Here is a 26,162-nt window from a genome sequence, read left to right as displayed (position 1 = left end):
TTATTTGGCCATCCATTAAAATATATTACTTTTTATTGTGAATCTCGGTAGGGTTGACCCGTCTCACAAATAAAGATTCGTGAGAACGTCTCACAAAAAACTTACTCATAAAAGATTTATGTATGATACATCATTTATGGTATATATTTCAAGTTTTTGACTAGGACTTGAGGCATGAAATTTTCCAAATACGCCAACCAAATTATTGCTCACGTCACTAAAAGGATTTAAATTAGCTAATTAATAATATAAAAAAAATTTATATGAGACAGTCTCACGGATGAATTTTTTGAGACTCCATATGATTCATAAAAAAATATTACTTTTTTATACTAAAAATATTATTTTTCAATTTAAATATGAATTGATTGACTCGTCTAATTAAAAAATTCATGAAATTTTCTCACAATAAACATACGCTAATAATAACTTTACGAATAAAGAAGTTTTTTTTATCTTTAAAAACATGATTTAATTAATTTTCAAAACTTTTAATACACCAGGAAACAATACACACCTCGCATCTAAAAACACATTAAATATTACACGAAAATTCATGTAAGACGATCTCATGAGTCAATTTTGTTAGACGAATATTTTATTTGAATTACTTCTATAAAAATATTACTTCTTAATTCATTTCACGATTTATTCTCACGCTACAGACTTTACTTCAACTCATTCTTCATTCAATTTTAATTTTGATTAATGTCATGTTGTATATCGAATTTAATTAATTTCTTTATCCTATTCATTTTTATAATTAGTTTATTCAATTAAATCCACTTCTTTCAACATTCACATCATTTTAGTTGTAAATAACAACGATAAACCTAATTTATAATTACTAATGATAATAATTTTTGTTTTGTTTTGATGTTATAATTTTAAAATATTTGTTGGAAATACTATTAATTCAATAGTTGGTCTAAAAATACAATTCTCACTAAAATTAACACAAAATCTCATATTAGATAGTTATACGATACAATTTTGTGAGACCGATAGCTGATCCAACTCAATTCATAAAAAAAGTATTTTTTATGTCAAAAAATTTATTATTCATGATAATTATAGATCAGATCAGCCCGTATTACGGTTATAAGCCCATAAGACCGTATTACATTAATTTTTTAATCTATATAAAATTGTATATTATATTATATTATATCATTAATTTTGATGCACTTAAGATAACAAACTTTTGGATCATGATGAATTTTTTAAACTAACAACAATACTCTTTTAAAATTATAAAGTACTCTATTTTCATTTATAAAAATATTATATAAAAATTTATTTTTGTGAATTTATGTATTATCTTATCACACTATCATATTTACTTTCCAAAAATTTCAAAACTACTAAAATATTTCTTTAATCTTTATCAAAAACTTTTGAATTTTTAAATGATTATATAATATCTAATGTAAAAAATTATTATAAGAAAATATTAAATTAAAAATAACACACAAAAGAATCACATATATGTACCAACACCAACTTGTGCAAAAAGTCGTTAATATTTATTAAGAGTGATCGAAAGAAATAAAAACTAAAAATAATATCTTTGTAAATATAATGGAAAATGCATGTTTCGTGAATCCACTGATGATGTGGTGCCAGACACCGTTGATATGACGTCGGAAATTGTTAATTTGCTTGTTACCACGTCATAACTATGATATAAACGACCAATTTTTTTTTAAAAAATCCAAGTTATGAATTAAAATCAAACAATTTATAATTTCCCCTTCAAATTAATAACAATAATCAATTAAAAAAAAGTAGGTCTCTTGTGAGACGGCTTCACGAATCTTTATCATGAGACTGGTCAACCTTACCGATATTCACAATAAAAAATAATACTCTTAGCATAAAAAGTAATACTTTTTCATGAATGACCCAAATAAGAGATTCGTAAAATACGATCCGTGAGACCGTCTCACACAAGTTTTTAATTTAAAAAAGCCCTTTAAATTGTCAAATAAACGAAATACAGTTGGAAGCAGTTAGTAGTTACTCAGTTAGAAGCACAGTACAGCTTGAGGCGGTTACTCAATTTTCAGCTTCTTCTCCGATTCGCCCTCTGAATCTCCATTTTATGGTGTTGAATTCTTCTTGATCAAATCTCGCCGAATTCATTTCCAAGTTCCACTCCTCTTAAGATGAATTTCGCGGATAGGACTTTCGAGCTGAAAGAAATTGAAACGCTTCGAGGCCATACTGATAGGATTTGGTGTGTTGCATGGAATCCAGCCACAGGAGTCGACGGTGTCCCCGCCATGATAGCTTCATGTGGAGCCGACAAAAAAGTACTCATTTGGGAACAGAACACCACTACTGGCTTTTTTCAGTGCAAGGTTCATTTTAAGGAGTTTGAACGCAATAAGTTCTCATTTATCTCTTCTATCATATGATGAACTTCAGTGACACAGACGTGTTTTCGGGTTTGAAAAACAAAGTACTTTATTTTAGTGGTAGATGCAGTTAATTGGTAACTTTGGTTAGGAGCTGGAAAATTGTCTATTTTTTATATGGATGAAAAATATAAGGTGAATGAAGTAGAGTTTCTGGTGTTAATGATTCTGTTTATTCAGGAAGTATTGCTGCAGCTGCATAATTCAACTGTGATATATTGTGCCTGGGTGGCATCTGGCAGTCTACTGGCAACATCAAGTATTGATGGCACGACATACATTTGGAAGAGTTTCAAAGGAAGATTCAGAACCATAAATGGTTTTAAGGTCTGATCAAATGAAACATCCTATCGTGGGGCTGTGTGTTGACAATGATTTCTTTGTTCTCTAGGATCTTTAATCTATGCTATTTGTGTACTTACATCCAGCGTTCCGACAAAGTACCAGTTAGTGTCTCCCTGAATGCATCTGGCGTGTTGCTTGCTACCTGTGTCCCCTGGAAACTGATATGGATATGGAAGGTAGAATCAGTATTTAGGAAGGAAAATGCATCAATGGTGGCAGATAGTGCAGGATGCGTTAAAATGATCCAGTGGCATCCATTGAAGGATATTCTGTTTTCATGCGGCTTTGACAATACTATCAAGGTGTATGTGGTAAAAATAGAGCTATCAAATTGTAAAATATTCGAATATCTGAAAATCTTTGTTTGCTTGATCTTTCTGTTCAGTCCACATTATAAACATTAATGCTGATGAGACATATCTAACTGCTGTAGATTTGGGTTCCGGATGTGGATATGGTTAATTGGGATTGTGTGCAAACTCTAGGTGAAAGTAACAGGTAGTTTCAGAATCTGCTCTCTATGTTTAAACAAACTCATTACAGATTAATATTCACAGCAAAGTAACTGTGATTCATTATCCTGGCTTGCACAAAAGAACTTCTTGTGGGATATTAATGGGCATAATGCACAATCTATCAAAAACTAGCTTTAACTTAGAAAAATCTTAATCTGTGCGGTATTACTTGACACAAAAGGTCCGGTGGTGCTATTGCTGTTAGCAACCGAAACCATCGCTGGAAAGACATAAATTGGATCTCAGAAATCCATGCTAATTGGTATACTTTATTCTGAAGATTTTTAAATGCTTGATGATTGTTAATCACTTGTATTAAGGCATTGATTTTAAATCCTATAATGCTTGATTACGTACACAATTTTTCAGGTTAACTGATTGCAATATCCAGAGATTTTGATTTGTAATTTATTTGCTTCTTCTCTTAATGCTTTCATCTATCTACTGCACTTTGCTGGGTTATAAAGTTTGTAAGTAGTCTTAATTATTTACTTGAACATTAATTATTACCGATTAAATTTGTGAAATATTTAAAATCTTGTACAACTGTTTTTATCTTTAAGTGGGAGCAGACATACAATCCGGGCCTTGGCTTTTAATCGCAGGGGAAACAAAATCGCCGCCTGCAGGTATGCATGGATTTTTTTCTTCGTTTCTATGCTTACATGTCCAGCATGTTGGTTGCGTCTTGTAAGTAATTCCTGTACGAACATAGTTGTTATACTAGAAGTAATGCAGTAATATTGATTTTGCAGCGACGATTTAACCATTAATATATGGAGTGTTGACATCGAGATGATGCGGCACGGAGAAAGAAATGTCCCTGGGTTAGCAATGCTTCTCCATATGCATTTGATCCTTCACCTGCACAACTGCTTCAGATGGCCTTTCATTTTGCTCTCACGGATCATCTGTTTCCTTTTTGGCATCCAAATTGTGTAGTCTGTTGTTCTGTTTATTAAAATTTTAGTCAGTTTATATACATCTTGGTTTCATATTTTTTTTCACATTTTGTCAGGAAACATTTATGTACTCTAACCGGTTATCATGACCAAACAATTTTTTCTGCCCATTGGTCAAGGTAGCAATATTTTGTTTAAATTTATCTTTCTTCTTTTTAGGCCTTATAACTTTCCTATATTTTTTAGCCAATTTTGTCATTTCATTTATTCCAATGTATTAGAATGGCCTGATCTCATTTTGAGAGGTGAATGTTCCAGGGAGGAAATAATTTGCACTGGGGCAGCTGACGGTGCTATATGTTTCTTTATTGAGAATGAAGATAGATCGGTATATTTGGATAAATACAGCAATTATGCGTTTGATTAATCCTCTGTATTTCCATTTTAACTTCCTTGCTACCATGAATGGAAATTGTGTCCTCATTTCTAGTAACTGAGTTTCTATGCGATGAAAGGCCTCGAAACATGTTATGCATCAAGCAAGAAGATCTGTTAAACGAAAACTTGTATCATACAAAACCTCAAAATGGCACAAAGCCTGTCTAAACCGTCTGGCTCCAGCAAAGTTGTAACTAGAAGGGCAGATCCTCTGTGAATTACTATATCTTTACTCTCTTATATTATGTAACCATATCCACTTGATGAAACTTTCATGTAGGCTTGCCTTGTTGGAGTGTGATAGGTTTAAAAAATCATCATGTCCGCTACTCTTAGGTTAACTCACAGCTATCTAATTGAAATGCTGTACGTCCTAGATATGATTTGTCATTGGCATTAACATCAAACATTTATATTTGTCTCTAGATGGTTACATTAGTCGGACATGGTAATGTTTATACCTCTTTCATTTTTTTACAATCCTTATTTTTTTCTGGATATTATACAGTTTGATGAACCTGCGTATAAATTGCTACTGAAGAAGGACCATGCTCATGATAAGGATATAAACTCAGTTCACTGGAGTTCCAAGGTTAACGAGTCATACTATTAACTATATTCCTTAAATGAAGATTTTCATACTGGAGTTATTAGGCCGAGATAAATCAGTTGTTTCAAAAACATGAAAATCGATGCCTACCTAATTGTATGTGTTGATAAGATGTCTCTGAATCATTGGATACGAAATATAGATCTTCCATGCTGAATATGATGTAATGAACCTTAATTATCATGCATTTTGATATTTCTCAATCTCAACTATCTTAAACCTCACTTTGCTGCCACAAATATAGGATAACATGCGTCTTGCCTCTGCGAGTGACGATGGAACAATCAAGATATGGGAATTGGCCCCCCTAATTTGAGTTTTAACTGGCATCGTTGCTCTATGGCTTGATGATCCCACTAAGCTACCGTGAATTCTGTTCACCTATTGTAGAAATATTGTTGATGATTCTCATTAGTTGTATCAATGGTAGCTTCTGAGAAGTATTACTCTTCCTAGTCAAGTTTTTCCAAGTCTGACGGAGAGTACACATACCTGGCTTTCTGAATTTGATACAAAGCTTTTTAACATGGTTTTTGAGCAAATAGTTTGTCATTTGCTTTTTGTTTTTCTTTGGCATGCAAACTTTTTGCTCAAAAGTATTAAAAGCAAGGTCTCGTAGAGGCAGACACGAAATGCTAGAGACACCATGATAATGATGTGCATCAATATAGGAAACAAAGATTATCCACAATAATTAATCGGACTTTACGATGTATAGTGCTTGAGGAGTTCCAATTCTTACCGGCCTCCAATTATAGTCAAGGTGATATCGTTTGAAGAACACTTGGGTGAACTCTTTTCATTTTCTGGAGTGCTTTGATTCAAAGTAAATGCAGGTTGCCTTGGAGGAGGAAGCTCTGCAATCTCATTACTAAGCATAGATAGTACTGTAGAAATATTTGGCCTATCTTTATCAATCTCTTCAACACACAACAGACATACATTTGCATATCTCACAATCTTTTTTTCCATTGGCGAATCATGCACTAAAAGAAGATCCATCAACTTAAAAATCTTTCCTTCGTTCCACAATTTCCATGCCTGCAAATATTCAAGGTAAAAACTCAATTTAAATTGCGTTTACATATATACGTCTATCCTGAAATACTCCTCCATATGATAATTAATGGGTAACCTTTATCATATAAAATAGAGATATGTTGGGATATCAGGGAAATAAACGAGGTAACATCGCATCGGAACATCATAAGTGATATCAACAATGAATAAGATGAACACCAATATTTAAAGTGGTTCACCCCAAGATTGGGCTACGTCCACTCTAAAACTCTCAAGGAGATCACTTCTTTATTAATGACAAAGAACACAAGAGAATTGAGAATACAAAGTATTTCACTCCGAACACTCTGATTTTAATACTCATTTTCTCTCCACTAATCCCATTCCTTCCAAGGATAAACACTCCTTAAGAAATCTCACACTAAATCCTTTGTCTCACTTCTACACTTATGATTGTAGATGAGAGGATTTTGTGTTTTGGTGTGTTTTTGAAATGAAGAATGGATGGGTATTTATAGGTGAAGTTTAGGGAAGAAAACAAAATTAAAACATCATGGCTTACCTCATAATTTTTGACTAATCAACACATGTGTATAATTCAAAAATGGTGTTCTTTGAGTTCAAATTTAGGTGGCTTTGAATTCAAAGATTGCTTGCTTGATTACATAGCAATTTTCCCCCTCAAGCCCATTTTGTGAATTCGATCAAACCTGCAACAGCTCTATAGTATTCCAACTTCCATTTCGGCAATGTCTTGGTCATCATATCAGATCCATTTTCATCAGTGTGAATCTTTTCAAGCTTTAACAATTTCTTATCCAATACATCCCGTATCCAATGATAGCGAACATCAATATGCTTTGATCTTGAATGCATTGAAGGATTCTTTCCAAGATGAATTGCACTCTGACTGTCACAGAACAATTTGTATTGATCTTGCACAAAACTTAATTCATCCAAAAACCCTTTCATCCATAACATTTCCTTGCATGCTTCAGTTGCTGCAATGAACTCCGCTTCAGTGGTTGATAATGCTACACACTTTTGCAACTTTGACTGCCATGACACAGCTCCCCCTGATGTAGATTTTCGGGAGTCAACATCTCCTGCCATGTGAGAACCCAAATTTTTGGACATGCAATTAATTAAATATAGACATGTATAAGGCTTTATTTTCGAGTTATAATAAATTCGAAAATAAAAATAATACATGGAATATCCAAGTAAATAAATACATGAAATTCAATATTCAGTACAAATCGTGTATTAATTTCGAAATAAGGCTGGATATCAATCAATTTGGAAGGAAATATTACACACAAGGTAGATTTTCTCAACAAGGTAACATCCTAATATTTAAGGAATGAGTATCTCGATAATTATGGAATAATTATCTCGAAATATGGAAGAAATATCAATCGAATTATGGTAGGATTTTTACATCACCCTTATAAATAAGAGGACCCTTTCATTCAGAATTTACATGAATTTTTCGAGTTCCTCCCCAAATTTTCGAAATTTTGCTCCTAAAATTCTGCACGAGTCATCAAAATTCTGTTCAAGTTCAGAAATTCGTTTCTCTCACTCGGGTGCTTGGAATCTGATCTCCACCATTCAGAATATGCTTTGGTATGTTTCGCATAACATATCCAAGTTCCAGCAAAATCCAACGGTTAGGTTTTCGTTTATAGCCTTTGAAATAAAACTGCTCAGATTTTAGGCGGGAATTCAGCATACCTACGGTTTTTCTGTATGAACAGGTCTAAACGACTTCCAAACCCGATCTTCACCGTTCATAATATATTTAACGTACTTGTGAACGTACTGTAAAATTTTGAGTCCGATCCAACGGTGAAATAAGGCGCAGTGAATTTTTCAAGACGGCTAATTTTTCGGTAGATGTGCTGCTGCGTTTTCGAGGGGTTGGTTGCATGATTCTTCTATAGTTTCAGAGTTCTTCACGTTTTCTTTTAGTCTAAGGTAAGTGGGCTTGTTTTAAAGATTAAACTTTCGTTTATGCATATTTATTTCGTTTTTTGAAAATACGGTCGAGTACGTTCTTCTTCTACTCCGTTCTTGTGTTGGTTGTCATACAGTTTTGGGCACTGTGAGGATTCGACTGTATATGGGTGGGAATCCCAACCATGACGTACCCTTACGCGGTGGGGGACATAACCGCTATACGGCCTCGCCCCCTTAGAGGAGTAAAAATTAGGGACTGATATCAGTAAACCATAGAAAGTGGATGAATCTCAGTGCTGGTAAATGTTATGCATGTGATATGAATGATGCTATGTAAGTGCAAGTCATGTGATTTTTGAAATTATGCATGTTGTTATATTGTGCTCGAACGGCCCCCACTTGCTGAGTGACGACCATATCACTCACCCCTTACTCTACTCTCCCCAGATAAATCAGAAAAGAAAATCGAGGAAGATGAACAAGACCAGTTTTGGGGATGATAATAAGATGATTCAAGAAGTTTATTTTAGTTTTGGCTTAGTAAGTAGTAAAAGTTTCCGCATATTATTTTTATCATTTTAAGAATCTATGTTGTAAAGACAATCTTTTGATTGATGATGAGTAATAAACTGGTTTTTGGTTTATACTGTACTACGAGGCTTGTTGTTTTAAATTGTGTGGTTGCCGGTGTCAACTAACCCCGATCTCGGGGCGTGACATGCCATATCTGCATCTGTGTAGCCTACAAGCTCAAGTCTAGATCCTCCAAAACTCAATCTATGTTTAGAGGTTCCCCGTAGATATCTGAATATCCATTTTACTGCAGCTCAATGTTTCTTTCCCGGTTTTGAAAGGAATCTACTCACTACACCTACTGAATGGGCTAAATCCGGCCGAGTACATACCATGGCATATATCAGACTTCCAACAGCTGAAGCATATGGAACACCTTTCATTTCTTCTTCCTCATCCTCTGTAATAGGACTCTGTTTTGAGTTCAACTTGAAGTGGTTGGCAAGAAGACATCCAACTGCTTTGGCCTGGTCCATGTTGAATCTCCGAAGTACCTTTTCAATATACTTTTCCTGCGACAACCAGGTCTTCTTGGCATACCTGTCTCGATGAATTTCCATGCCAATAATTCTTTTTGCTGGCCCCAAGTCTTTAATAGAAAAAGTCTTGCTTAGTTGCTTCTTTAGGCCTTTGATTTTAGAAGCATCTTTGCCAACAATCAACATGTCATCTACATAGAGCAGAAGCACCATCAAATCATCATCAAAGGTATCTTTGACAAACACACAATGGTCTGCAGTGGTTTTCTTGAATCCCTGTTGAGTTATCACTGATTCAAACTTTTGTACCACTGTCTTGGTGCTTGTTTGAGACCGTACAAACTCTTCTTTAATCTGCACATGAGATCCTCTTTCCCCTTCTCTGCAAACCCCTCTGGTTGCTCCATGTAGATTTCTTCCTCCAAATCCCCATGAAGGAATGCGGTCTTGACATCCATTTGTTCCACCTCCAGATCGAGCTCTGCTGCTAACCCTAGCACAATCCGGATGGATGTCATCTTCACCACAGGTGAAAATATTTCATCAAAGTCGACCCCATGTTTCTGTCCGAAACCTTTGACGACAATCCTAGCTTTGAATCTTGGTTGACTACTGTGTTCTTCGTGCTTCAATCTGAACACCCACTTATTCTTCAAAGCTTTCTTGCCTTTCGACAACTTCACCAGCTCAAACGTCTCATTATCATGCAATGATTGCATTTCTTCTTGCATAGCCTCCATCCACTTATCCTTGTGTTCACCGGTAATAGCTTCCTCGAAGCTCTCTGGTTCTCCCCCGTCAGTTAGCATGATATATTCATTGGTAGAATATCTGGTTGAGGGTCGCACTTCTCTTCCAGAACGTGTGGTCATTGTACCACGAGAACTTTCTGCTGGTGGTTCACTGTGAACACGGATATCATCATCCTCATGATCGTTCTGCAATTCTTCATCTTCAACCGGTTGTGGATTTACCGTCGAAGGCCACCACTCCAGATCATGTTCAGATTCAGAATTCTCCTTTTCCGCAGTCTCCAAGAATTCATTCTCCTGAAATATGACATCACGACTTCTTATAGGCTTTTTGAGATCTGTATTATAAAACTTGTAACCAAGTTGATCCTCGCCATAGCCTATAAATATGCACTTTCTTGTTTTGACATCCAACTTCTGTCTTTCATCCTTTGGTATATGAACATAAGCAACACAGCCAAATACCCGAAAATGATTATAGGAAACTTCTTTGCCTTGCCACACCTGCTCCGGGACATCATAATTGAGAGGAACACAAGGTGAGCGATTCAATATATATGCAGCAGCAACCACGGCCTCACCCCAAAATTCTTTAGTCAACTTTGCATGTGAGAGCATGCTTCTGACTCTTTCTGCCAAAGTTCTATTCATCATCTCAGCTAATCCATTGAGTTGTGGTGTCTTTGGTGGTGTTGTTTGATGTCTGATTCCGTTCTTTTTGCATATATTATCAAAGGTTCCAATGTATTCTCCTCCATTATCTGTTCGAATACATTTGAGTTTAATGCATGTTTGCCGTTCAACCAAGTTTAGAAAATTGTTGAACGTTTCCGCAACTTGGTCCTTGGTTTTGAGTGTCCACACCCAAATTTTCCGAGAATGATCATCGATAAAAGTTACCCAGTACCTCGCTCCTCCGAGCGACAATGGCATCAGACCACATAGATTTGAGTGCACCAGATCTAGAATTTTATCGGCTCTGCTAGGAGGTGAACTTTTGAATGATATTCTGTTTTGTTTTCTAGGCTAAGCAGTTTGTGCATTGTTTCATATGAACCTGCTTTATACCGGGCAGAACTTGCTTGCTCACAAGGCATGTAAGATTCTTTTCACTTATGTGACCAAGACGTCGGTGCCACAACTCTGTTGAGTTTTCTTCCCCTGCGTAGTTCACTCCTTCAGAATGATTTTCCTGAACTACATATAGCTTTGACATCTTTAATCCCGTTGCCACCACAAGTGATCATCTTGAAATCTTACATACCCCATTTCGGAAGGTTGTACAGAAACCTTCTTCATCGAGTCTTTCGACCGATATCAGACTCAGGCGCATCTCTGGCACATGCCTGACGTCTTTCAGGATCAGTGTAGAGCCATCCACGGTAGTCAAGCTCACATCTCCTTTTCCCACGACTCTGGATAAGTCGTTATTCCCCATCCTCACCACACCAAAGTCCCCTTTTGTGTAGGATGTAAAGCATTCTCTTCGAGATGTCACGTGGACTGTTGCTCCACTATCGATCACCCAACTAGTTACTTGAGTTGCCAAATTTATGGACTCCTGCTCTAGCTCGTGAACAACATTAAATTCATCAATGAAGTTTGTTTGCTCATTATCGGTTTCATGTTTGTCTTTCGGTTTTCGGCAGTATTTTTTAATATGTCCGTTTTCTCCACAGCGATAACACTTTACGTTGGCACATCTCCCCGAGGACTTGCTTCTTCTTGGCTTCTGATTTGTGTTTTTCTTGATCTTGCTTCTACCCCTTGACTCAGCAGCCAAAACATCTGACTGTGAGGTAGAGGAACCTTGAGATCTCCGCCTCATCTCTTCATTCAAGATGCCACTCTTGATGGAGTCCATACTCACGACTCCTCCTGGTGCTGTGTTCGTGAGTGATACTTTTAGAGTCTCCCAAGACTCTGGCAATGAAGCTAACACAATCAGAGATATGACCTCGTCATCAAGTTTTATGCTCATACTTGATAACTGCTCCACGAATCCTTGAATCTCGTTCAGATGATCTGCGACCAGAGTTCCTTCTTTGTATCGAACCTGGACAAGCTTGCTCAAATAGAATAATTTGTTGTTGACACTTTTGGAGGCATATAGTGTCTCCAACTTCGTCCAAAGTGTACGAGCATGTGTCTCGTTACAAATATGATTGTACACGTTGTCATCGACAAATTGTCAGATGTACCCACAGACTTGCTCGTGCTCGAAGTTCCATTCGGCATCTGATTTATCATCTGGTTTAGACTCGTTGAACACCGGTAGGTGCATCTTGGTAACGAATAAAAGATCTTTCATCTTACTTTTCCAAAGTTGATAATTAGAGCCATTAAGACTAATCATCTTGCTTGTGCGTACCTCCATATTTTGTGACTGCTACCAACGAATTAATCGTCAAAGCCTGAACACAAAAGAACCACTTCCCTAATACTGTCTAGAAAGCCTTTTCTGATGTGGAAGTTCAGACTAAGCTGCAACCACAGAGCATACGAGGACTTCCTATAGTATTTGAGAATCTAGCTCTGATACCAGTTGTTGGGATATCAGGGAAATAAACGAGGTAACATCGCAGCGGAACATCATAAGTGATATCAACAATGAATAAGATGAACACCAATATTTATAGTGGTTCACCCCAAGATTGGGCTACGTCCACTCTAAAACTCTCAAGGAGATCACTTCTTTATTAATGACAAAGAAGACAAGAGAATTGAGAATACAAAGTATTTCACTCAGAACACTCTGATTTTAACACTCACTTTCTCTCCACTAATCCTATTCCTTCCAAGGATAAACACTCCTTAAGAAATCTCACACTAAATCCTTTGTCTCACTTCTACACTTATGATTGTAGATGAGAGGATTTTGTATTTTGGTGTGTTTTTGAAATGAAGAATGGATGGGTATTTATAGGTGAAGTTTAGGGAAGAAAACAAAATTAAAACATCATGGCTTACCTCATAATTTTTGACTAATCAACACATATGTTTATAATTCAAAAATGGTGTTCTTTGAATTCAAATTTAGGTGGCTTTGAATTCAAAGATTGCTTGCTTGATTACATAGCAAGATATTGAAATTAAAAGGTAATTATTTACTCCCAAAGCTACCGAAATACATTAGCTGGAAAAGTACTTTAACTGGGATGTTCTAACTAAAGAGTATAAAAGTTTATTTTGTGTTGTTTTAACTAAAATTTTCTAGTTTTGTTAAAACTAAAATATGCAGTAATTTCTCTAGAAAAAAACATACACTTGTTTTACTAATGTCACATTTAATTTTTTTTACTCAGTGAAATTCTGGAATTTTCAAAAAAAACTTACCTATCCTATAAGACTGGGGGTTTGCTCGTCAAATTGGAAGCTAGCATTTCTTCTCCCACTTACAATCTCTAGCAACAAAACTCCAAAGCTAAAGACATCTGATTTTTTTGAGAATCTTCCATGTAATGCATATTCAGGTGCCATATAGCCACTGCATAATATGAATTCACCACAAGTGATAAAATCAATCACATAAGAAATATTGTTGGAATGAAGCAATAAATGTAAATGCTCACTATGTTCCAACAACCCTTGTATTGGCTTGATCTTCTTTTCCACAAAAAATTCTCGCCATTCCGAAGTCAGATATTTTCGAGTTCAACTCTTCATCTAGTAAGATGTTACTAGGTTTTAGATCTCTGTGAATGATTCTTAACCTCGAGTCTCTATGAAGATATAGAAGACCTCGGCAGATTCCCTTGATTATGATCACACGTTGTCGCCAATCAAGAAACCCTTGTTTATGTGAGTCTGTAAATTTGAATGCAGTCCAAGATTTTATGAAACACTAAACAAGAGAGCAAGAATCTTAACAAAATCCATCGATGATAGCACAAGTGAGGAATATTCAAGTAAGTGGTAATGTAGCACCAAATAAAAACTACGCATCAAATACTCACCAAAGAGATACGCATCCAAACTTCTATTTGGCATGTATTCATAAACAAGCATATTTTCTTCACACTCCACACAGCATGTGGCGCCCCAAACCTCGCCATGTAATCATACAACATGTGACGTCATATGCATAAAAATTTTCTTTTCGACGACGTAATAATATAATGCATATACGACAAAATAGTGCAATCACCACACTATCTACGTCAGTGTAGCAGAAACAGTATAATAAATACACACATACAACTCAAATAAGACAATGAACCATACTGTCTCTATTTACTATTAACTACAGGACTGTTTAACTAGACACACCTAGTCCTTCACCTCTATCATGTCTCACAGCATAGTCCTGTAACCTGTCCAACAGAAACAGCCCCCAAAGGGTGAGCATACACAACAATCATCATCGTAATACACAACAATTATATTAACAACATAAGATATAACTGAAATGATAACAGAAATACCCATTTTGCCGTTTCTGGACAATCAACCATCAATAACCTCAACAATATCACACTGCAACGATAACATCGACGATACGTCGCACCCCAACTCAGGCGACAGCAATATCGTCGAACAAACAACAACATCGACGATACGTCGCACCCCAATACCGGCGACAGCAATATCTTCGAACGAATAACATCAACGATACGTCGCACCCCAACTCCGGCGACAGCAATATCGTTGAACGAACAACATCAACGTGACGTCTCCCAACAACGACAGCCAACAACATCAACAATAATAAACAACAACAAATATAATATCAAATCACCCATATCCAGTGATTTACCATCGTTCAACACAATAGTATTCATCAATACTAAACAATAACAACATATGCTCGTACGTCAACACGTACATGATAATCGAGTATATAAATAATCTGGCTATTTCTTTGATCCCGAGGCTTGTGATGTATCTAAATAATTCAACAACAATGAATTCAATAAAATTATAAAACTCGATTATAAATTCTTATTGTTCAACAATTTAATATTCTAGTGTATTTAACTCACAATACTACGATCAAATACACTCTAATTAATTTAACATCAAATAATAGGCTATTTTACAACATCCGTCAAATTGCGAAAACTTTATATCAACGTGTAGCCTATACTTCGTAGACTCCGAATATACAATCAGATTTAATAACAACTAACAAACAACTCTCCAATCTCAATTCAACGATTAAAATCCCTAATTATAATAAATTAGGAATAATTCAAAACAACAACACAATAATATTCTCTACTTCGTTAAAATCATACACTACTCAACAATCTTATATTTCTGTATGATTTCACAATTTATCGGATTTATTCCAGAAATCGACGAATTTCAAATATCACCAAAACTATAAAATTTATACCTCAAATCGAAGACCTCATGTCAACGATCCCAAAATTGAAGTCGGTTCGTCGATTGGATAAACCGATAAGTAGCACGATTGAAAAGAAAATTCAAAACTGTATTATTTCTTTCTTCTCTCTTTCTCTGTTCTCGTTGAAACTTTCTGATAATTGCAACTTCTCACGTAAGTGCATCTTTATCCATTTTTTTTATATTATATTATATTATATTAATAAAATAATATAATATATTTAACATTTTAACACCAGTATATCCCTTTGGACCAGTCAAACGATCAAATTTTTCAAAACTCAAAACATGAAACTTCTATATCTTTGAGTTCTCTACGTTATATCCAAATTTCAAATCATCTGGACGTCATATGATCAAAATATATCATATTTCTCTCTTTAAAACTCACTAATTATTTAGTAATATCACCTTACTAAATCAACAACTTATAATATTTACTTCAGGGCATTACACAGCAACCAAGCACTCTAACAAGATTCCGGTGCTGAAGCTTAGAGTTCACCTCAACCTCATTCATCAACTCCTCCACCCCTTGATTGGAGGATCTCGCAAGCCTTTTAACTGCTATTTCTTGTCCATTTGCTAGCAGCCCCTGTATACCAACCAATTGTTTAATTACTTGATCAACATTATAAAACTTCAAAGTTTATATACTTTGTAGACTGGACCAAAGCCTCCCTGTCCTATCTTATTACGTATGTCAAAGCCGTATGTCGCATTTGAGAGTGCCTCGTATTCAAATAGAGGCAACTCCTCCAGCTTAGCTCCAAAAACATTATGTTTGAGGCAGGTTTCTTCTGTATACCAGGGGCTGGGTGGATCCTTCTCCGCACCTCGGATTGCACTTTGCTTCCTTCCTGCTACGTATGTGCATCAAAAAAAAAATCCAAGTGACTTTTTATTAAATGATATCTAATCAATAACTCGATGTTTGTAGTTGATCTGATTTTTAAATTATTTAAGTAAATACCTCTATACTTCCACAGAAAGTATGTACATAAAGGAACAATTATCAAAACTAGAATTACTGCAGCTGCAATAATTGCTTTGTGGTATTTCTTCTTAATGTTACCTGCAAAAGTTTAAGAGAGATAAAGGGAACGAACTTTCTTGAGTTCATCTATGCTAGTCTAAAAGTTAGACAGTGAAAAGTATAGAGAAAATTGACTTTCCAAACTAAATATGCTTAGAACTTAATATTCCCGGGCAAGAAGCTGAATCAATGGAGATGAAAATAAAGTCTTCTTCTTGCAAGAGGAGAATTCATACCTAGTTCTGAATTTGCTAGTTGAATATACAAGTCTGTGCCACCACTAGAAAGCCTCTGCATGTCGATTAAACTTTCGGTCCAGAGCATACGCCCAATGCCAGCATCATATGCATAAACTAAACAAGAACAATTTTTCAAGCATTGGCTCCGGCATTCTGGTTCTAAACCAGGAAGCCAACTCAAATGATCTGGCACTTTCACCGTTGCCAGCCTAAAAAAACCATCTTCTTTTCCCGTTTCCCCCACAGAATAGTTCTTCCCACACTCGAGTTGAGCCCTTCTCGAGCAGCCACTAGTCCAATTTACCCCTCTCCATTCCCTGTAAATTTTCGGTTCGAACCCTGGTAATGAGCAAATCGGTCTCTCCTGAGCATTACAACTTCCAAAAGGCCCACACTTTGCATAGACATCACACTGGGAAGAAATTGAGGACCCTGTTAATGCCCAATCTCCTATTTTATCATCCCACATCTTCCCCAATAAATACCTGAATGCATTCAATTCCATATGCAAAAACGATAAATTTAAAGATGTGAATGTCATATATGCAGTTCCAGGGTTATCATTTACAAGTTGGAAGCCACCTGGATTAAAATATTTCATCATGGGTGATCCGATGAAAACTTGACCGTCCCAGGGACCGCTTCGCCAATAAGGAAAGCCATCTTGCCACACGAAAGATTGCGGAATCTCCAGAGGTTCAATTGTAGAGGTGAATCTTCCAGGCGCTGGATCAGAAGGGCTTCTCCATGAAGTCAGAACGTTTTTCTTATTTGTAGTTAAATCAGTAAACAGTATCATATGCTCAACAAAAGAATCCAAAGCATCCATGAAACTTTCCCAAATAATTTTAACATTCGAGTTATCTTGCAACACCAGATTCCCTGTATCCAAGAGCTGGGCAGTGGAATTCCTTGTCGAATCCGAAACATTTGATGACCATAGAATCTGCTTTTGCCCATCCAAAATCACTAGATTCCCATCCTTGGTAATAAGCAATGTTCCATTTGCATCATTAAGAGGATTCTCTCTATTAGCCACCCATATCACAATTATCACTGGAATATTGTACATTATACCCACGTATCTGTAAGTACTATTAACTGGTGTGAAGAAACCCAATTTGAATTTCTGCCCATTTGAAACCAAAGCTCCAGGGTCTCGAATGGATTGGTTGGCACTTATGGTATCAATTGCAGAAGTTGCGAGGACCCAATAATTAGCTACACAAAGGCATGAATTAAAAATCATTCAAGAATTCAAAGAGGAATTTGAAGGGACATAAAAACATTTTATTGACGTTTAAAGCCATAAGGATGCCATAAACATGGTGTTAATGGGATTGAATGGTAGCCTCTTCACCTCCTCTCCATGAACATGGTGGTAATGGCATTGAATGTTAGCCTCTTCACCTCCCCTCCATGAACCTATAAATACCTCCCAAGAGCTAAAGGAAACCACACCAAAAAAACATCAAAAGTTCTCTCCAAAAGTTGCAATTTTCGAGTACCAAATATTCTGCACAATTTCAGAAGGTTTTGCTCATTGTTTTGCTCGTCCAAATCCGATCTCTACCGTTCAGAATACACCTACACGTGTTTTGAGCAAAATATCCAAAATTCAGATTGATCCAACGGTTCAATTAGGCGCAAACATTTTTGCAAAGTGACTGGTCGGTGTCAAACTACAATTTGTTCATTCCAAGATTTTGGAACAATCTTTCAAGTAAGTGGGTTTTTGCTATACTCTTATGTACACTTGTATTTCATAAGTGTACTACTTGATATATATATCGACATGCTTGTTCTTTGTAAGTATGTCCACATTTTCTTAAAAATATGTTATGTATATTTCTTGAAATTCGATCGGCATGATATATTCGTTCCTATTTATTATGATCACTCTTGAACAATTTGTTGTTAGATATTAGTTATAATATTTGAAAGCATGTTTGAAATATTTGAAATGCACTGTAATGATTCGAATTAGATATGGCAGGGAAATTTCGATATTTGATATGTTTTGTTTAAGGCCATGATGCGGTGGGATATAATAACCGTTCTTTTGGCCTCGCCCCTTAGAGGAGTAACATATAGGGGACTGATCAGTAAACCATGAAAATGAGATGATTTTCAGTGCTATATTTGTACTTTGTTTATATTCGACTCAACATGCTTACTATTGAAGTTATGATTCCATTGAAATTATTATAATATATTCGTATAATTATCATCTTGATATTCGTTATGCCCGATCGGCCTCATTTACTGAGTATTTCCCAAGTACTCACCCCTTACATTCCCACCCCATATAAGAACGAGGAACAAATCGAAGATAAAAAACAAGAATACTTTTGGGGATGGTGATCCGATTCAAGACCAGTCTTGTTATTATATCTTTTAGTTAGATTATTGTATTTTACGCTTCCGCATTTCGTTTTAATCGCATTGTAAAGACGATTATTGAATTATGTAATAGACTGGCTTTTGGCTATTTGATGTACTACGCGGCTTGTTGTTACACGATTTTAAATTGTTAAACAACGCCGATGGCACGTCTCGGTTCGGGGCGTGACATTTAAGTGGTATCAGAGCAACCAGGTTCATAATCCGGCTGGGAGTTTGATAGACAAAATTTGGCGAATCTCGTCAACTGCTTTCAATCTATGCGAAATTACCTTTCTTTCCACTTTTGGAAAAGCTTCGATCCAAATACCTTGCTTATTTGATAATGAAATTTTGATCTCTTTTTCATTCGATATGTATTGGAAATGGCCACCCCTTGTACTCGTGCTCAAGCCACCCTTCGCATGCGTCAACTTACCATTGAAAACCAAGCATGAGAAATTGAAACCCTAAAGTCTTAACTCGCTAGAGGAAAACAAGAGAAACAAAAACTCTTGGAGATTAGGAACCTACTTCAAATTGATGTACAATGTCTCACCCATCATCTTAATTGAGTAGAGAGCCAGCTCGTCCTATCCTTACGTAACATATCTCACGTGGTATGACTAGTTTCCCCTAACCGAAAGTTGATAGTAAGGATAGAAACTGAGAAGGATCTTGCTAACCGCTCTCGTCATCAACAAGAAAACCTTGCTAGTAAACAAGAACATTATATCGCCAAGCTTCATGGCGCTATGGATAGACTGCAAGAACAAAATAACCATATGCACCTTGTCGTGGAAAACGTGAAAGAAGAAAAAGAAGTACCTATGGATGTAGTGGAAAAAGAGCAGTGATGATGGAGAGATGATAAGATAGGCTAGACTGGTATTATGTTTATATGATACGAAAAGAAAGAATAACATTTTTTGGGAATGTACAAAGATAAGTTGAATTATACTGGGAATGTACCTATCAGATATAAGTTGACTCATATTTTGGAGAATACACCTATCTGATATAAGTTGACTTACATTTTTGAGAATTTACCTATCGAAGATAAGCTTCTGACTTAAGATGAAATATTTGACTCGGGGATAATAAATTATTTTGAAAATATGAGATAAGCATTATATAAGCTTTGATATTCAGATGTAGAAGTTAATTTTTGTGTAAAAAATTAACGGTATGTACATTAAATTTGGGATACTAAGCGATAAATTTAAATATGCAGGATTTTGGAATATTTAATGAAGGTAAGAAACAATAACTTAAGTTAAGAAATCAAGGTCATTACCTTAGGTAAATAAAGAGAGTTATGAGATATTGACGGACATCGAGGAAAGTGTAACATGCATAATAAGTTTTGACTCTCCTTATAGTACAATATATATATATATATATATATAGGGATTAGATTTGAGGAGAAAGACATCCAACGAAATTTGTTTGTGTTAAAGCATGCTAGGCTCATATAGTCTTGATTAAGGAAATATTTAGTAAAAGAAGAATTATTTGAGGAACTAGTTTTTTTCGTACAAGGTTGAAAGAAATTTTAACTAGGTTATAATTATTGGGACTTAAGTCAATAGGCTGATAAGGAGTTATGTTCTAAGATTCTATATTGGTTTTAAGTTTTGAGATAGTAATCATGATAATTTTAAGATAGAATAAAATAAGTATGGATACGCATATATTCAATGTACTATGGGAATTGATTGGTTGGACAAGAATCATGTAATGATAGATTGTTGGGGTAAGAATGCTAAACCTCAATCCAAGAATAAATCGTATTTCATGGTAAGGATAAGGAACAAAAATCCTTCTTTTCTACTTCTCAGACCTAGAAAGCCATGGAGTATGGCGAAGAAGCCTAACTAGCAATGATCAACGAGGTAAATGACGAAGTTACTCTGAAGATAGAGGATATTCCAATTATTCAGGAATTTCCGGACGTCTTCCCTGAAGAATTGCTTGGCACGATTCCTGACCATGAAGTGAAGTTTGAGATCAACTTGATCCATGGGGCTACACCAATATAAAAAGCACCATACAAAATGGTCCCAGCATAGTTAAAGGAACTAAAGGATCAACTCCAAGAGTTGTTGGATAAAAACAGATCCGACCCAGTGCATCTCCGTGGGGAGCCCCTGTACTATTTATGAAAAAGAAGGACGAGAGTATAAGATTATGTATCGACTATAGAAAGTTGAACAAGATTAAAAATAAGAATAAATACATTCTCCCGAGAATAAATGACCTTTTCGACCAATTGAAAGGAGCCAAGGTCTTTTCAAAACTTGATCTAAGGTCAGGATACCATCAACTGAAGGTCAAAGCAGAAGATATTCCTAAAATAGCCTACAGGACAAGATACGACCATTACGAGTTTACGGTAATGCCGTTTGGACTGACCAATGCTCCAGCAGCATTCATGGACCTCATGAATAGAGTTTTTAAACCATAACTCGATAGGTTCGTGGTCGTATTCATAGACGACATGCTGGTGTACTCACCAAGTAAGGAGGATCATGATAAACATCTTCGAAAAAGAACTTAAAAAATATGAATTTTGACTAACTAGTGTCGTCTTCTTGGGACACATAATCTCTGGAATAGGTGTCTCAGTGGACCTCAAGAAAGTAGAGGCAATTGTGGACTGACCTCGACCAAAATCAGTAACTTAGATTCGAAGCTTTTTGGGTTTAGCTGGATATTATAGGAAATTCGTTGAATGATTTTCTTCAATAGCCATACCCCTCACCAAACTCACACAGAAAAACTCTATATTCATTTGGAGCGAAGAATACGAGAAGAGTTTTCAGATTCTTAAAAGAAAACTCGCATCTACACCAGTGCTAATACTTCCCGAAGATGGCAAGAACTTCACAATATATAGTGATGCATCAAAGGGAGGATTAGGGTATGTGCTTATGAAAAAAGGTCAGGTAATTGCCTACGCATCAAGGCAATTAAAACCTTATGAGCAAAATTACCCAACTCATGATCTTGAGTTAGCAGCTATCGTATTTGCACTAAAAATATGGAGACATTATCTACATGGTGCTAAATGCGAGATATTCACCGTTCATCAAAGCCTCAAATACTTATTCACTCAAAAGGAATTAAACAGGAGGCAGAGAAGGTTGATTGAACTCTTGAAGGATTATGACCTAACAATCAACTACCGTTCAGGGTAAAGCCAACAAGGTAGCAGATGCCTTGAGCCGAAGAGACGTAGGAAAAGTAAATTTATCGGCTCTTTCAGCTCAACCATGCCTTCAAGAAACCGTCAAGTTGAAGAAAAATCGAGATCCTTCCATAGCAAAAATTAAGGAGCAACTTCAAGAATGAAAATCTCAAGAATTCCAAACTGATGAGAAAGGCGTCCTGTGGATGAAAGGACTTTTGTGTGTATCAGACCTCGATGAGATAAGACGAGAAGTAATGTCTGAGGCACACAAGTTAAAGTCTCAATTCACCCTGGGAGCACCAAAATGTATCGAGACTTGAAACAGAATTATTGGTGGAATGGAATGAAGAAGGACATAGCTGACTTTGTCGCTAAATGCCAAATTTGTCAACAGGTCAAAGGCGAACATCAACGACCTGGAGGACTCCTACAACCGCTAGAGATCCCAACATGGAAGTGGGAGCACATTTCCATGAACTTTGTGGTAGGATTACCAAAGTCAAGACAAAACCATGATGAGATCTGGGTTATCATTGATCGTCTGGCTAAATCGGCAGACTTTTACTGGTGCGAATGAACTACAACCTAGATAAATTAGCCACCTTGTACATGGACAACATAGTAAGATTACACGGAGCTTCAGCAAGTCTACTATCTGATAGGGATCCAAGGTTTGTGTCCCGATTCGAAAAAGTTTCCAAGAAGCCATGGGAACCAAAGTCACCCTCAGCACGGCCTATCACCCGCAAACAGATGGCCAAACCAAAAGAACAATACAAACTCTTGAGGATATGCTGAGAGCATGTGCTCTAGACTTCAGTGGTAATTGGAGCGAACATTTATCTTAATCGAGTTCTCTTACAATAATAGTTATCACAGCAGTATTGGAATGACACCATACAAAGCTCTGTATAGATAAAAGTGTCGATCGCCACTATATTGGGATGAAGTAGGGAAAAAGCCATGGTTAGACCCGAACTGATCCAAGAAACAGTGGATAAAGTTGCTATGATCAAAGAGAGACTGAAAACTGCACAGGATCGACAGTAAAGCTGGGCTGACATGAAAAGAAGACCAGTGGAATTTGAAGTGGGCGAAAAAGCCTATGTGAAAGTGTCACCCATGAAGGGTGTGATGTGGTTCAATAAAACTGGAAAATTGAATCCTAGATACGTCGGACCTTTTGAAATCCTAGAGAAAGTGAGAACACTTGCTTATAGAATAACACTTTTACCTGATATGTCAAGAATCCACAATGTTTTCCACGTTTCGCAGCTAAGGAAATATATTTCCGATCCAAGTCATATTCTTGAGGCTGGTCCACTTCTGGTTGAGGGCAACCTAAACGAGGAACTAAAATACGAGGAAGTTCCGATCCGAATTGTGGATAACAAAGATCAAGTACTGAGGCGACGAACTATTCCATATGTCAAAGTACAATGGTCCAATCACACCGAAAAAGAAGCTACTTGGGAGTTGGAAGAAAAGATGCGAGAACAATATCCTTATCTCTTTGAGGATCGGGTATAGCCAAGTTTCGAGGACGAAACTCCTCATAAGGAGGGAAGGATGTGAGGACCCAATAATTAGCTACACAAAGGCATGAATTAAAAATCATTCAAGAATTCAAAGAGGAATTTGAAGGGACATAACAACATTTTAATGGTGTTTAAAGCCATAAGGATGCCATAAACATGGTGTTAATGGGATTGAATGGTAGCTTCTTCACCTCCTCTCCATGAACATGGTGGTAATGGCATTGAATGTTAGCCTCTTCACCTCCCCTCCATGAACCTATAAATACCTCCCAAGAGCTAAAGGAAACCACACTAAAACAACATCAAAAGTTCTCTCTAAAAGTTGCAATTTTCGAGTACTAAATATTCTGCAAAATTTCAGAAGGTTTTGCTCATTGTTTTGCACGTCCAAATCCGATCTCTACCGTTCAGAATACACCTACACGAGTTTTGAGCAACATATCCAAAATTCAGATTGATCCAACGGTTCAATTAGGCGCAAATATTTTTGCAAAGTGACTGGTCGGTGTCAAACTACAATTTGTTCATTCCAAGATTTTGGAACAATCTTTCAAGTAAGTGGGTTTTTGCTATACTCTTATGTACACTTGTATTTCATAAGTGTACTACTTGATATATATATCGACATGCTTGTTCTTTGTAAGTATGTCCACATTTTCTTAAAAATATGTTATGTATATTTCTTGAAATTCGATCGGCATGATATATTCGTTCCTATTTATTATGAACACTCTTGAACAATTTGTTGTTAGATATTAGTTATAATATTTGTAAGCATGTTTGAAATATTTGAAATGCACTGTAATGATTCGAATTAGAAATGGCAAGGAAATTCCGATATTTGATATGTAGAGGCCTAAAAATCCGTACTTGAAAATTTGCGGAAAAATTAAAATTTTTCTTTTTAAAATAATTAAAATACCTCGTTCATAAAATAAATTGATAAATAAAGTTTTATGTTCGAAATGGCAGCGGAAGTAAATGTTTGTTTGTAAAAATAATAATTTAAAATAATCCAGCAACTTGAAAAATGTTTGATCATAAAATAGTAAATGCTGAAAAAAATGAGGTCCTCGGGTCCCACTACTGCCAACTCGAGCTGGCTCACTGGTCCCCGCCCTCGATCCCGACATCAACAGTACCTACAACAATCAAGTCTAGTGAGCCTAAAGACTCAGCATGCATATATCGTAAATAACGAGTAAATAATATAGTAAAATTTGCATGGGATAAAAATATCATGTCATGAGGCATAATGTAAAAATAACTTGTCATGAGCAATTATAATACGTGCATAACTGAACTGAAAATCATAGCGAAAATGTTTGCTCCTTGGAGCCCTGTAATAAAATAGCATGTCATAAATTTTCTGTTGAGATTATGGTCTACGCAAGTGGCCCCTGAACTGAACTGACCGGTAACTGGCGACCTGACCGGTAACTGGCAACCGGATTTAATAACGTACGTCTGATCAGACTACTGCCTAAGTATACTGGGTGAAACAACTGAACTGACCGGTAACTTGCGACCGGACCGATAACTGGCGACCGGATTTAATAATGCTCCCATAACCGGTAACTGACGACCGGACCGGTAACTGGCGATCGGATTTAATCATGATAGTAAAGTGACCACAAGCAATATCACATAAATCTCAAAAATGAATATTTTGCACGTAATATAATTAACCAACATAATTAAATATGAAAAATTTCGATCTTCTTGCATTAAAATCATGTACTTGCGATATTTAAAAATACCTATATGGCCTGATTGAAGAGTGAAAGAAGATATAAACATGCCTTGGTTTGTTTTGACAGAAAACAAAAGAAACAACGACGCGGCGCGACGGAGATGGAGTGCTCTTCACTTTCTCACTTAATTCCTTTAAATTAAGCATGCACCATAATTATTATAATAGCGTAAAAATCGTAAACGTGATGCATGAACATTTAAAAATATCATGATTTGTGCTCAGGGCGCTGCTAGAACTAAAATCTCACCCCGGGTGCAAAATGATCATTTTGCCCCTGGAAATCCAAAAATTATCGTTTCAACCCTGGACCTCTAAAATTTACCCGAAGCTTACCAAACTCCTTAAAATATTCCAAAACATTATTAAAAACATTTCTAGACGTAAACTCGAGCCCAATTCATAACTTAATCGAATTATTTTAAAACTTGAACCGGGGTCCCGGTTTTAACCCGAATCGACCCGAAACACACTCGATTCTTCTCCAACTTTTGCACCATAATAAACCACTCATCCTAGGCCATTTGCTACCTTATTTAAGTCCTCAAATTATCGTCCAACACCTACCCCACTACAACAACTCTCGGCCTCCCCCATTATTTCAAAACCAAACACATGTCCTACACCACTACAACTCCTCTCCAACATCTCGGTCC

The 26,162-nt window shown here is 36.3% G+C and overlaps 2 protein-coding genes and 1 pseudogene across 3 annotated transcripts; 2 read left to right on the top strand and 1 right to left on the bottom strand.

Annotated features, from left to right (window-relative positions):
* The first annotated feature begins 2,033 nt into the window (after nt 1-2,033).
* LOC142548961 (protein CIA1-like) lies at nt 2,034-6,228 on the top strand. 2 transcript variants are annotated; one of them, XM_075657647.1, is made up of 10 exons: nt 2,034-2,363; nt 2,601-2,747; nt 2,849-3,067; nt 3,199-3,263; nt 3,853-3,909; nt 4,036-4,107; nt 4,299-4,361; nt 4,501-4,570; nt 5,129-5,212; nt 5,475-6,228. In XM_075657647.1, exons 1-10 carry the CDS (start codon nt 2,169-2,171, stop codon nt 5,544-5,546), a joined length of 1,044 nt encoding a protein of 347 aa, XP_075513762.1. In that variant the 5' UTR covers nt 2,034-2,168; the 3' UTR covers nt 5,547-6,228. The 2 variants fall into 2 exon arrangements, with proteins under 2 accessions (XP_075513762.1, XP_075513760.1); XM_075657645.1 differs by having other exon boundaries at nt 3,844-3,909.
* On the bottom strand, nt 5,809-19,771 carry LOC142549955 (G-type lectin S-receptor-like serine/threonine-protein kinase At1g11300; annotated as a pseudogene).
* Nucleotides 19,772-23,277: 3,506 nt separating this feature from the next.
* On the top strand, nt 23,278-24,007 carry LOC142549954 (uncharacterized). The gene is made up of 2 exons (XM_075659198.1): nt 23,278-23,616; nt 23,936-24,007. Exons 1-2 carry the CDS (start codon nt 23,278-23,280, stop codon nt 24,005-24,007), a joined length of 411 nt encoding a protein of 136 aa, XP_075515313.1.
* Nucleotides 24,008-26,162: the final 2,155 nt, after the last annotated feature.

This window comes from Primulina tabacum, chromosome 6 (genome assembly GCF_025594145.1).
Source record: "Primulina tabacum isolate GXHZ01 chromosome 6, ASM2559414v2, whole genome shotgun sequence".
NCBI classification, from domain to species: domain Eukaryota; kingdom Viridiplantae; phylum Streptophyta; class Magnoliopsida; order Lamiales; family Gesneriaceae; genus Primulina; species Primulina tabacum.
Note: the sequence above shows the minus strand (reverse complement) of the source record. Positions and strands in the feature narration are given on the sequence as shown.